The following is a 13,230-nucleotide window of genomic DNA, read 5'->3' as shown; positions in this document are numbered from 1 at the left end:
CGGATCTAGTGAATATATTTTCTTCATCTGTAAAACAAGGAACCAATTTCTACTGTACCCCATTAAGACTGCTCTGGGCAGCCAAAAGACGAGAGAATCCTGTGATACCCTTGTAAGGCTAGACACCTTGTAGGAATGAAGTCAGCAGGACCAGAGTACGTCACTGCTGGGTTCCTTTGGAGAACTGAGGAGGAGCGGCCTCACGTCCCTCCCATGAGCATAATGGGCCCAAAGGTGGCAACAGGTTTTGAGTAGTTCTGTGCCCTGGATGTCCTTTTTGAATTGCTCAGAACAAGAGAGAAGAGAAACCAGAAACAGTTCGATTTTAAATCAAAATTTATGATTTTATTTTTAATACACCAGAAAAAATATTTCTTTTAATGTTGTGAAATAAGCACTTGAAAATAACAATTCCAACATTGCTGTGATTTGCTCTGTGAGGCTTCTCCGAGTGGGCGTCCATCTGAACAGAGACTCCGGGGCCCCTAAGAAGCTGAATCTTGCAGTGGTTCTCAAGGTAGCAGCAAGCAACCTCCTGGCCGCACAGCCTTAGACAGCCCGCCCTGCCTGAGGCAAGCACGGTCAGAGAGAGCACATTCGGGCTACTTCTGTAGCCTTCTTGACTTCTGTCCACTGGCTCAGGTGCCACCAAGCGTGGGGAAAATAACAGCACTTAAATACCAACAGGAGTCAGGATCTTTCAATCTGAGCCTAAATGGATTGCACATGTGGCTTGACCCTGGATAACGGGACAAGTTTCTTTGACTTAAACAGTATCTTTAGAAGGTATTTACCACAACAGAGACGGGAATTTGGGCTTCCAGTGAAGTCTATGTGACTGAGACTTCTGCCGGTCCACCCTAGAAACCCAAGGCGCGAGGCTGCGCTCCTAGGGGCCGTCTGGACCGCTATCCCATCGTCTGCGCTGTCTTTACAACGCGGAACGCAGGAGCAGGGGGGCCTCGTCACCACGCCCACTTTCTTCTGTGAATTCTGATATAGCAAAGGCTCGGAGGATGAGAAATCGTTGTGAAGTCGTCCGTGCTGGGCACAGGGGCCCTCAGCTGGCCTCTCCAGCTTGAGGACCTGCCGCACGGCTTGCACGTGCTTGTAACTACAATCTGGCACAGCAGGCATCCTGGGATATGCTGGTCCTGCACTCGCATTTGTTTTATGTAGCTTTTGGGCACCAGTGTACAGAGGCTGTTGGCTCCTTGGCGAACTGAGACCTGGCCCTTCAGACTGATTGTCGGGACACAACAGGGTGTTGCTGTTCAGCACTCAGCGAGCACATCTACACGACAGGCAAAAGGCGGTGGTGCATTTGTAGCAAAATCTCTTTCTCATGGCAACGGGTCTGAGGCACAAAGATTTAGGTGTTGTACATAAATAGAAAAGGGACCAAAGAAAACTTAAAAAGAAAAAAAAAAAAAAGCTGTAGGAGACAATGACCTACAGCATGAACACAGGCTCTCCAATCATCCCAGATAGCAAATTATTTATTATTGAAAACAAAGGTTGGGGGGAAAAAAAGACTACATTGGAGTATTGGAAAGTTCGAGGCCATCATGAAATTCTCACACAATGGAGCAAAAGTATCATGATGGAAACTTTTTCAGGGAGACAAAGCGTCTAAAAGAGATATGGACCATGAGTATACAACTCCAAGCTCTGAAGCTGAGAGGCCAAGTCTGTTTGGTAATGTCTCCTGACAGTGCACCTGGCCAATCCAGCAACTCTTATAAAGAATCATTAACCAAACTGTGAAAACAAAACCAAGCCAAACCGTCATAATGTGCTGTAGCTAATTTAGTTGTGCAATGCATACTCTCTGAGTAGAACCTGCTCTATCAGTCTAAAGAAAAGATAAGTAACCTGAGTAGGCGATCTCTCCCAGGTCATTCAGCAGTTTAGGAATACAGCCAGACTTCTAGAATACTTGTCTCCAGTGTAGTTGACTCCAGGCGCTTGGTTACTCTGTTGTGACAGGCTTTGTCTTATAAACATACTACACTTGATTTTTTTTTTTTTTAAATTATGTGAGGTTTTCTCCTAGACTTGTTCTCTTAGTTTCATACTATCTTTCCATTTAGCTTTCTAAAAACCCACTCAGATGATATTTCCAACTTACACTTAGATACATTGCTCACTGGACTAATTGGTTTCTTGACATAGTCCCCCTCTTCCCCTCATTTTCACAGTGGGCTAGGATTAGAAGGCTGCCAGTAGATTAGCTGGAATCATAACCTCAATCCTTGATTTTAGTTGGGTGCTTTGGTCTGGCACTGGATATAAATAATAGGGTAGTGACTCTTTTCTCAGTTGCAAAAGAAGGTCTGGATGATACTCCCTGCTCTATGAATAGAGTATTTCTCACTAGGATTTCATTGCAAACTCACAGACATGGGTTGATGCTCAGACCTAGGTTAAGAAATCATATATACTTTTATATATTATATCAAAGATTTGTGGTTTTTTCCCCATGCCAGAATATGTTTTTACCATATTTGTATTGGAATGCAGTGGAGAATCTCTGCTAGAAAGATACTCTATTGCCGTACAGTGGGGCAGCTGTAAAAACTCTACCTGCCCATGTTTTTCTGGAATGTTAGCTGACAGCAGGATTATCTATGTGGCAGTCAAGCCTCTGGCAGGTTTTAGGCTTGTCATGGGCCAGTGATCTAGCCTCATATCATGATGTAATTAAAGCGGCTGAGCTGAGATGTTAAACAGTGCACTGAACCTGTAATACCAGATTTTTTTTTTTTTTAAATGTGTGGCTTTCTTCCTCCCATGATAAACACTGGAAATGCCTCTACAACCGTTTAGCTAGTTTAAAAACTATTTATTAGACACTCAACCTGAAAACGAAAGTTCTACATTATTACACAAGTGAACACAGGCATGAGCCTAACCCAGAGGAAAGTGCTTTGGAAGCTTCGTTGAAGAGTCTTTGTAAGGTTTAGGCTCATTTCTTCATTCTAACCTGCATTACAGGATCTGTGATCATTCACAGAATAATTAAATTAAGTCAACCAGATGAGCCTCAGACTGGTCCTTCAATTAAACTCAAGTCAACTGTTACGGGGCCTTTTCCCTCACTTTAATTATTCCAGTTACTTTTCTGTTATAAGGAGGGGAAGGCTTATTGCACAGTATCATGTATCTGCAAAGCTCATAATAACATTATTGGCATCCTAAGAACCTATCAGTTGTCATAGCAGGACCTGTCCTTTCAGCTCATGTCAGTTGTTGCCCTAATACTAGTAATACATTCCTCCATGGATCACGTCTCACCTATGAAGCAACATCAAGACATCAGTGACCTCTCACAGTAACTTTTCACACAGACGTTAACAGCCTCCCTCCGTGCGCATTCCCCCCAACCAGTGCTTGTCGTCATGACTTGGGTTTGCATGGATCCTCTGTTCATTGTTCAAGCCATTCACACAGAATGGAATACAACTTTATTCTTTTGAAGTTCCACACATAAACAAGAGGCTGATAAAGCCCTTGCCATCTCTGACAGAAAAAGCAGAGCAGCTCTGTTTCATGAATGACAGCACAATTAAAGCTAAAATAATATAAAAATAATTTGAAAAATCCCTTTTACTGTACACTCTCAAATAAAGCAAGAAAGATAAACAACAATTTCTTTTTCTGCTAGCCAGAAAATGTGTTTCTAGTCATTTGGGCTTCGAAGTTCAGTGTACCCAACAACAGTGTGCATATATGTGTATGTGTGTATAATCTATGCAGTGCGATAGCCCCTAATCTTTTCATCTATTTTGCCTAATCATTAAGCTACTTAACCAATTAGAATACTATTATATCACATTGAACAACTTTACATAATTGCTTCTTTGAAATACTAGGAACATTGACACATTTATTTGGCTTGTGTAAAGGACTGGAATATTACAGATAATGTCATCTAGCTTTTTGTTTGTTTAAAGAATATGGCTCTTCATAAATTGATTTTCTGAGTTCCAGAGCGAAAAGTCCCTTTTAAAAAATTTCTGAAACTGATTTGAAGCAGGACGCATGTCTTCTGATTTGGCCAAAAATATGAGGAGTGTTTTACAGCGTCTAAAATTTGACAGATAACGTCTATAGGGGGGCCCTTGTTGTCAATGGTTTTCAGCCAAACTTGCCATGAAGCACGTTTGTCGCAGTATCTCCACTCGGCCAGCAGAGGGCACTTTAAACATCTCTACATTGCTTGGGGAGCAAGTGCAGATGATGTAGAAACACAGTGTTCACCCTATATCAGAAAAAGTCTCGCAGGTTTCTTTTTGAGATTCACAAAAATAGAGAACATATGGACTGTGCCGTAGGGTTTCATTTGGAAAGCAATGAGCATGTGTGAAGTGAAAGAGGGAGGGGCATACATGTCGTCTGTGGAGCTGATTTCCGGCTCACTTCTCTTGCCATCGTCTTGCCTCCTTTCCCAGCTAAGAGGGAGTTTTCATGGTTCTGATTCTGTATTTCACTCTTCTGTCTGGGGCAACTGAACAAAGGATAATGCTTCCTGTCTCACATAAGAGTAGAAATCACAGACCATCTGGCACACACGCTCTGGGATGGAGCCACCCCTGGAGGACCCAGGCCGCATTGTCCCCATCCTCCCTGGAAGAACCTTGCAAAAGGGCCGTGCCCTGTTTGGTTCTGGCAAACTCATTTAACACGAGGCTATGCAGTGAAGGAAAAAATACTGCTCTCTCTCTTTTTTTTCCTCCACATTTAAATAATAATAATAAAAAAAAAAGACTAAGACATCTTTTCTCATGGGGGCTACGCCAGTTAGCCTTTCTTAACAAGGCTTCTCTTTCTGCAGAAGCATTATCATTCTAGATCTACACCCTGTCTCTTCCATTGGTCTCTCTCCTATTGGCTCCAGTTTCGTGCTGAAGTAGATGAGAATGGACTGTGTGTCTACGTGCGCTCGCGGTTTCCTAAAGTCAAATTTTTTCATCCTTAGAGAAATAGAACACCCAGTAAATACATTTGTTTCATGTAGTGTTACTAGCCTCTCTGACTCTGGCTCCCTTTAGCTCTCATTTGTTCTAGAGGTGACAGATGGAGGGAAGGGGGTCGCCAGGAGCAGTGCTTGGAGATGGAGGTGCACTCAGTGAGTCCTCACCCGAAAAGGATCATAAACTTACTGGGTTACGTCAACCTAATTATCCCTCAGCTGCCTCGGGTTCTGTGTTTGCGCGTGTGTTTTGTTTTGTTTTAGCTGCACCATGTGTGATTCCTTGTGCCATTTTCTTTTGTCTATTATTTTTCTTGATGACCCTGAGCTATGGCTTCCTCCTCAGTCCCAACACTACTCAGCCTTCGTTGTTTTCCTCATTTTGCCGATGTAGGCCTCAAAGAAGAAATGGCAGAAGAGCACAAGGTAGCTGAGGTACATGAGTGAGGACCAGAAGATGTTCTGAAAATGAGAATGACACTGGTCCTGCTGCATCCAGTAGAAGACCAGGTAGTTAATGACACAGCCCATCAGCATCTGAGTGATCTGGGACAAGGTGATGAACATGGCAAACTTCCGGGAGACTCGGAAACCTGCAGCCCGCAAGGCATAGTAAGAGTACATGACGGCGTGCACGCCGTAGTTCATAGTCATGAACCAACCACCCCCGGCAACCATGTCTTTGTAGGAGTACCAAGAGTACAGGAGCACAGTGATGTGGTGGTACCAGTGCAGGAAGATCAGCTTCTGCTTCCTCAGAATAATGAATATTGTATCTCCTGAAAGACAAAGACAGGAGAGAATGACCGTGAGCCCCTGATCATGCCGTCACGACAACTGATGGTCTGGGAAATGGGCAGGCATCTTGAGCTGGGCCTAGAATCTGGGAGCCACATGTACTGTACTTACTAGCCCTGCGTCCTTGAGCAAGTTCCTTATGACTGCGACTTTCTAGTTTCCTCTTATAAAGTGGGGTTAATTAAACAGGGCATTCAACAAGTCTTCTTTATACATGGTAAGTAAGCAACGGATCTTATATTTAAGGCATGTGAGACAAATCCCATTAACTTTTGATCTGGAAGGGACATCAGCGATCATGTTCCAGTTCCCACCTTAACCATACATTTTGGGAAATACCACCTGGAGGGGACGGGTGATTTGCTTCAGGACATTTGTCAATCAAGAGACACCTGCTGGAACTGAAGTGCCAGCAAAATGTTCTTAGTTCTCTGTAGAATAGTGAAAGGCCACAGTGTTTTGTTGGTCCATGACAAAAGGCACCTCTCAAGGGCATAACTTTGGGATCCTCTAAAAAATGTGAAGCCTTGCTATTTGGAATGAGAAAAAGAAACTTAAACAAAGGGCCAAGGCAGAAAAAAAAACAAAAACAAAAACTGGGGGAACAGAAGTCCTCTTTTTACACACATTTGCTGATGAGGGTATACCAATGAATCACAAGAAAATTACAGTTTTTATTGTAGAGAATAAACTGAAAAAGCTTTCTAAGATCTGTCAAGACTTTTCTAACAATATCCCTTTGAAGCAAAAGCCCTCTTTTCAGAGGTAAGGAATCTCCACAATGCAAACTAGAATTCAGCTCAGGGAAGCAGATTCTACATAGTCAGCCTGCAATAGCCATAGGTTCTGCATCCATGGATTTTACCAAATGGGATAGAAAATATTTTTTAAAAACTGCATTTAGGCTGGCGCCGTGGCTTAACAGGCTAATCCTCCGCCTTGCGGCGCCGGCACACCGGGTTCTAGTCCCGGTCGGGGCACCGATCCTGTCCCGGTTGCCCCTCTTCCAGGACAGCTCTCTGCTGTGGCCAGGGAGTGCAGTGGAGGATGGCCCAAGTGCTTGGGCCCTGCACCCCATGGGAGACCAGGAGAAGCACCTGGCTCCTGCCATCGGAACAGCGCGGTGTGCCGGCCGCAGCGCGCCGGCCGCAGCGGCCATTGGAGGGTGAACCAACGGCAAAAAGGAAGACCTTTCTCTCTGTCTCTCTCTCTCTCACTATCCACTCTGCCTGTCAAAAAATTAAAAAACAAAAAACAAACAAACAAACAAAAAAACACCTGCATTTGTACTTAACATACACTGAATTGTTTTCCTTTGCCATTAACCCCTCACAATTTCAGCCTAACATCTTTGCACATAGCATTTGCATTGTGTTGGCTAGCATAAGTAACCTAGAAATAATTTAAAGTACATGGGAAGTGGACAGAGGTTCCATACTATTTTATGTAAAGGATTTTGGCAATTAGGATTTTGGTATCCTGGTGGGGAGGGGGTGGCGAGGTATCCTACGGCCAATCCCCCATGAACACTGGGAGGTGACTGTATCTGCAGTGATTCTTTTGAAGTTTTGGGATTCTGAAAAACACATTTCTTTAAAAGCAGGTGAAAAACAGGCTTAGTAACAAATGCACCTGGTTCCATGAACAAGAAAAGACAGAAGAGACACTGGGACTGGGACAGAAACCGGCTGGTGTGGATGCAGGTAAAGCTTCCTTTTCTTTCCTATTGCTGTAGTTATCAGAATGGGAAAAAACACCCTTCACAACCTCTGGTGACCGCAAATGGCTTCTTGTGTAACAATGAGAGCTAGAAGGTCCTTCTTATTCTGAAGTTTAAGTGCAAAGGGAACTAGTACTTAGTCTGCTCCCTCACATTCTCCATGGATAGCTGGAAATGGGTGGCAATACACAGGTCAAAGAGGCCTGGGCCCTGGGAAGACTTCACATTCTGATGGCTGTGGTTGGAATAATACAGGGGCTGCCTCCTTCCATCCAGCAAGAACTATTAGTTTATCTCCCTGCTGAACTGTTAAGTATTATGTTCAGAGCACAAGAGGAAGGATTCTAATTGCTACATTTCTGAACCTATCATAAAATTTCTGTTGAAATCATCTCTCTCGCAAAATGCCTGCTTTGTCTGCAACTGTCAGACAGGCTCATCCCGACACATGGAGATGGTAACTCTCATGTGTAAGCTTAAAGGACAGAACTGGTGTCAGGAGACCTGCGGTCTATTTCTTAGCAGTAAACTGGGCTACCTCTGCGCGCCTGCTAAAGATCCACTCTGTACTGTGGTGCCTCCCCTCTCTCTGCAGACTACAATGCAGACACAGTAACTCCAGACTATCTCTGTTACAGTGGAAACACTGTAGAAGTCAAGGAACTGTATGTCAAAATCAAGCTTAATCATTCATAATTGAGATGTTTTTAATGTGTTAGTATTAACACAAATATAAGCCCCACACGACACCCAAATACACAGCAATACAACCTGTTTGCCATAAACAAGTATTTAATCATCTCGAATTCTTTAGATTTACCTCTGTCCTCACTTTCATGTTAAAAGGTGATCCTATTAGAAGGGCTAATGTGGAACAGAAAGTGGAGCCTGCAGTCAGTCCTAGCTTTGAGAATCACTTTGTGTTTCTCCTGTCTGGGGCATGGGTTGGGGCTTGGGCTTGATTTGAGTCACTTTAGGGGCTTCTACTTCCTTTGAGGGAGAGAAGCAGCATGAATGGGGAAGGAGTGTCATAAAATCTTGAAATCAAAATTAATTTGAATTCAGCTAAGAACCTCATCCAGAACAAATATGCAGGATGGCAGATGGTGTAAGAACTATCTCCCAGGAATGGCTCTGGATCAGCCAGCCGGGGCACCATTCTATAGCTACTTAAGGTTACTGTCCCCACAACGGGTGTCCCAGAGAATGGTAGTTTCCCTTGGAAAAACAGGGCGGGCAGGGGTGGGGGTGGGAGAGAAGGGCCTTTGACATTGCAGCTTAGACCTGCCAGTCACACGATTCTGGCAAGTACAAGTTATTTTTTCTCCAGGAAACTACATAATATCACATTTAATTTATCACAAGCCGAGGCCATTCTGAGTTGTGATATTTGCCGAATTGCCCAGCAGCTATGGAATGACCCAGAAATGTAAACCATCCTGCAGACTGTACATTTAATGTTGGCCAACTGGTCTTGGCTAAAGGTCCCACTGGCCTTACGGAGAGAATTCTGGGGAGGTACATACAGGCAGTTCCAGTCATGGCACCCATTTCAGCTACCTCTCAGGTCGTGTTCTCTTTATTATGGTCTCGCTAACCTGCGGGCCAGCTATTTTCAGTCCAGACAGCTTGCAGAAAGGGCATGTGATTTCTCACATCTATGTGTTGCCCCTGAGCCTGAGCATTTCCTACCCATGCACCTGCCAAGTGTGACTCTCTGTAGCTATGGAGGAGTCATTCAGCATCTGGAAATCTGCGGGGCACTCAGGGCCACTAAGAGCCGAGGAGGGCCTACTCTGTGTGTGTGTGTGCATTGTCACAGTCGGCTGGGGCCCCGTTCACAGGGTTAGTTGGAGTGCTGCTGAGTCAGTTTCAAAAACAATGACAAGCTCAACTGAGCAAGGACCTAGATTCAGAGCAGATGTTTCCAAGTTTTACCAACAGCAAATCTCAGCAGGTTTTAACATAATTCAAACAGTAGGTGCTAACGATCTGAGCCAGAATGCAGGGCGGTGGCTATCTTCTCTGCACTTGTCCTAGTAATAGATTGTATAGGTACAGAGCTTCATTTGGTGCAAAAAGTTCTGAGGATGCATGGTGTGATGGTTGCACAACACATGGATATTGGGTATAGTGTATCACACACACACACACACACACAACGCAGTTCAGTAAAAACTGCAGGCATGCAGTTATGGGAGGAAAATTCAATGTCATTGTTGTCTGTGGAAGAACTGCCCTTCATTCTCATCAGTAGTAGCTTAGAATCTTAGAATACCAAAAGGTACAATCTAGGATCTAAAAACATGAAAAAATTCTAAAGAGCCCTAAATCTTTCTCAATTAAACAGAAGTGACAAGGTTTCCTGACTGCAGAAAGCTGGGAAGGAGTATAACCTGTTACAGGTGCAAAAGGGAATCCACGGGAATGTGCTCACTAAGTAAGGACCAGGGCTGGGCGACTCGGACACTCCTGCTCTGAGTTGTGATCTGATTTGACCTCACCTCTGCAAGGCCACTATCCAACAGGCTCCAGAATATTTGAAGGACAAGATTTGGCATTCTAAAATTTAAAAAGGACACTCAGAACATGAAAATATTATTATCAATCGATCCCTTCTCCTGGCAATAATGGCTTTTTCCTGGAGAAATGTGCCTATGTCCAACCCTTGTCACTCGATCTTCCTGTTACTGCTAACCTATGCCACTCTTAGATTCAAGACCATGAGAGCTGAGCCTTGGAAATGGACAGACACAGCCAAGTATTTTCTATTAATTTCTAGAAGGTGAACGATTCTACATATGTCCATTTCATGGCCAGTCTCAGGGATGATCAAAATCAAACACCACCAGAGACCAACCCTTAGCGCATCCACTAATGAGAACATGAGACTACTCAAATGAAAAGCTTAATCTTCTAATCTGAATCCTAATTTGGGAAATGAAAGTATGCGTGGATGTGCCATATGGAAATAGCTGTGTTGCTTTTCATTTTCTCCTATTCCAATATTAGCTCAGCTGTTAGAGAGCTTTAGAGAGGGCGCTGTGTACATTTTATAAGCCCTTGAGAGAATAATTTTTAGCAGTACTTAAAAACTGGCATGTTTCCTTTAAACTATTTTGCTATTAAGATACAGGACTGGAGAGAAGGAAGAGTAAAGAGCAAAACAATCAAGATCTCAAATCCAATCATCGTTAAGTTTCCTGTAACCAACCACACAGGACCTGCAAACTGTCTCTTTCTCTGTTCCTTTTTTCAGAAATATTGTGGAAGCATAGCTACAAAGAGAGGGGGAGAGAACGGGGAGGAGAGAAAACACTCACCTAGTTCCGGTGCTTTGCTGAGCACAAATGCATAAGCCCAGAATTTGCTGACCGGTCCATTGTAAAAACTCTGGTCACAAACTGACTGCTTGAGGCCTTTGGTCATCAAAATGTATACCATATAAGCACCAGTACGAAGAGCACCGAATATACTTCATAAAAAAAAGAAAGGAAACAAGGTTTAGTAAGATCATTTCACTTCTGGCTATTGACCATACTTACGGGACCGCTGGGCCCTTGGCAGGAAACAGGCAGGGAAGCATCGTAATGATTTGTGTCTACCTGGAAGCATCTTGAACGGTTAAGGACACGAGAGCTAACACAGTGCTTTATTCTCCAGAGCAGACGCACTCCCACATCGTCACTCATGTTCCTAAAAGCGGTGGTGGATAAGCAGAATCTTCAGCGACCTTGGTGTTGCAGTGGAGAGCTATTCCTTGGGGAGAAGCTGGGGGTGGCTGTGAATCCTGGAAATTCATCTCAGCTCTGTCCTATGGCCAATCGTTCTCCAAGTCCCACTGGCTCTCTTCCCTGAAAATCTGTTTATCTCCTTAAGCTAACTCGTCTACACCGGGCCTGGCCTTATCAATCCAGACTTCCTAGCTCCTGCGTGGACTCCTCAGGAGGCTCCAAACCCCGGTTCTGGGTGACCCCTTTTCACTCTAACTCATCTTTCTCAAAGAAACCAGAAGGCACCTCCTTCAAAACTCAGCTCCTCCATATCATTTCCCCTAGGTGGCCAATACGAGGCAGAGATGAATGTTTCCCACAACCGTGGAGTAACACACAGCTCAACGCTGTTCTCCAAAGCCCTCCACATAGACACAGGTGCTCATCAAAGATCCTTGAAAAAGTGAAGAGTGTTGGAAAAAAAGAGAAAACCTGAGATGATTTAAAACACAGGACCCCTAGGACTGCTAAGTTCACAAGAAGGCTCTGCAAATATGCCGAGTTGATAATGCAGCCCGGAGTGTGAAAGGACTTGGCAACTGGAACCAGCAGCCTCCAGCAGCGAGTGCATCCGCTAAGTGTCTCTCCCGGAGTGTGCAAGACACAGCCGGGACTGAAAAAGAGAACTGGCCAACCCAGAGGAGACACGTGCTTGCCTGTCCTTTCTCTGCCCAGAAGGGCAGCAGCCACGTCAACTGGGAGATGAAGGAGTGAACATCTGTAGAACCGAGTGGCATCCTCACCAGACTGGGAGATGGAGCTTTCTTATCTCCTCAGAGTACATATATATATGTAGATATATGTACATATATATATATATATATATATATATATTTAATTTGAAGCGTGTTAGAAGTGCTGTAGAGTAAGTCATTCAGGCTGCCCCTAAAGCTCGTGGTCACCAACTAGAACGACAGATCCACTTTGCAGAGGGCCCAGGTAATGAAGTAGAATTCCTGGCTTCTCTAAAGGCACAACACCTGTATCCATCAAATGGTGTCACTCTTTGCAATGCAAAAGATGACCCTACATAGGATGATTTATTGTCCTCCGGTGGCGGTAGATCCTGTTCAGCCCTTCTTTGGCCTCCCTCAGCACTCAGAATGAAAACCCCAACTCCTTCCCAGGACCAGCCAGACTCTGAAGGGCCTCTGTCCCCCACTTGTTCCCCTCTCTCCTTCTTTCCACGTGAGGCAAACCATTTCAGAAAGCTCCTTTCAGATGCTTTCCGTTTCCTGCCTTAGGGCCTTGGCCCATATCTTTTCCTCCACAGGGAGAGTTTTCCTCTCAGGTTCCTTAGGTTTGGCTCCTTCTGTCTCATCTCAAAAAAATTATCTCCTCCTGGTGGGATGACCCGTGTCTTTATAGTCAAGAAGCTGTCCTAATTTGGGGAGGACTGTGTTGCTAAACATAGATAATGAAGACTTTTGTCTTACTTCAAGTTTCTTTTTTTCTGTCTTGTCTTTACCATGACAGAAGATGGCTGAATTTTAATACGAAAACTTGTCACCATCACTATATTAGGGTATTGCACTTACACACTTCGACTTGCTGCAACAGAATATGGAAGTGTGTGTGGCGTTTCCACTAAGCATGTGTAACACACACTGTTGGTTGTCCAGCCTCCAGCCAAATTCCTTCCTCTTCCATGTTAACAAACAGCAAGTTCTTCCAATGTGTTCTTCCCCCAAGAAAGGTGATCTTAGCTCTAATCCAGGAATAAATCTTAAATATCGAAGCCAGTTTTTGTAATCTCATCTTCCTTACCAGTGATTTGTTAAGGTAGGCATGAGACCCAATTCTAGCCCGTGTGATCAGAGAAGGCTGCTGGTGGTTTGCCCTTAAATGTGTATTGTCTGGAATGCAGCAATCATCTTCCACCATGAGGACAAAGCCAGCTCAGGGAATATGTGGTAAATTCTTCAAGATGTGACTGAAGGGCTCAATGAACCATTCAGGGACTC

The 13,230-nt window shown here is 44.2% G+C and overlaps 1 protein-coding gene across 4 annotated transcripts in view; it reads right to left on the bottom strand.

Annotated features, from left to right (window-relative positions):
• Positions 1–363: 363 nt before the first annotated feature.
• ELOVL6 (ELOVL fatty acid elongase 6) overlaps positions 364–13,230 on the bottom strand; it is a 135,258-nt gene continuing 122,391 nt past the window's right edge. For all 4 annotated transcript variants that reach the window (XM_062199741.1, XM_062199739.1, XM_062199740.1 and 1 more), the window contains exons 4-5: positions 10,817–10,968; positions 364–5,754 (exon numbers count right to left, since the gene is read on the bottom strand). In XM_062199741.1, the coding sequence (XP_062055725.1) occupies positions 5,330–5,754; positions 10,817–10,968 (577 nt within the window). In that variant the 3' untranslated portion in view covers positions 364–5,329. The remainder of the gene's footprint in view (positions 5,755–10,816; positions 10,969–13,230) is intronic.

The sequence above is a fragment of the Lepus europaeus genome, chromosome 8, assembly GCF_033115175.1.
Source record: "Lepus europaeus isolate LE1 chromosome 8, mLepTim1.pri, whole genome shotgun sequence".
In the NCBI taxonomy this organism is placed as follows: domain Eukaryota; kingdom Metazoa; phylum Chordata; class Mammalia; order Lagomorpha; family Leporidae; genus Lepus; species Lepus europaeus.
This window is presented reverse-complemented; position numbering and strand designations above follow the sequence as displayed.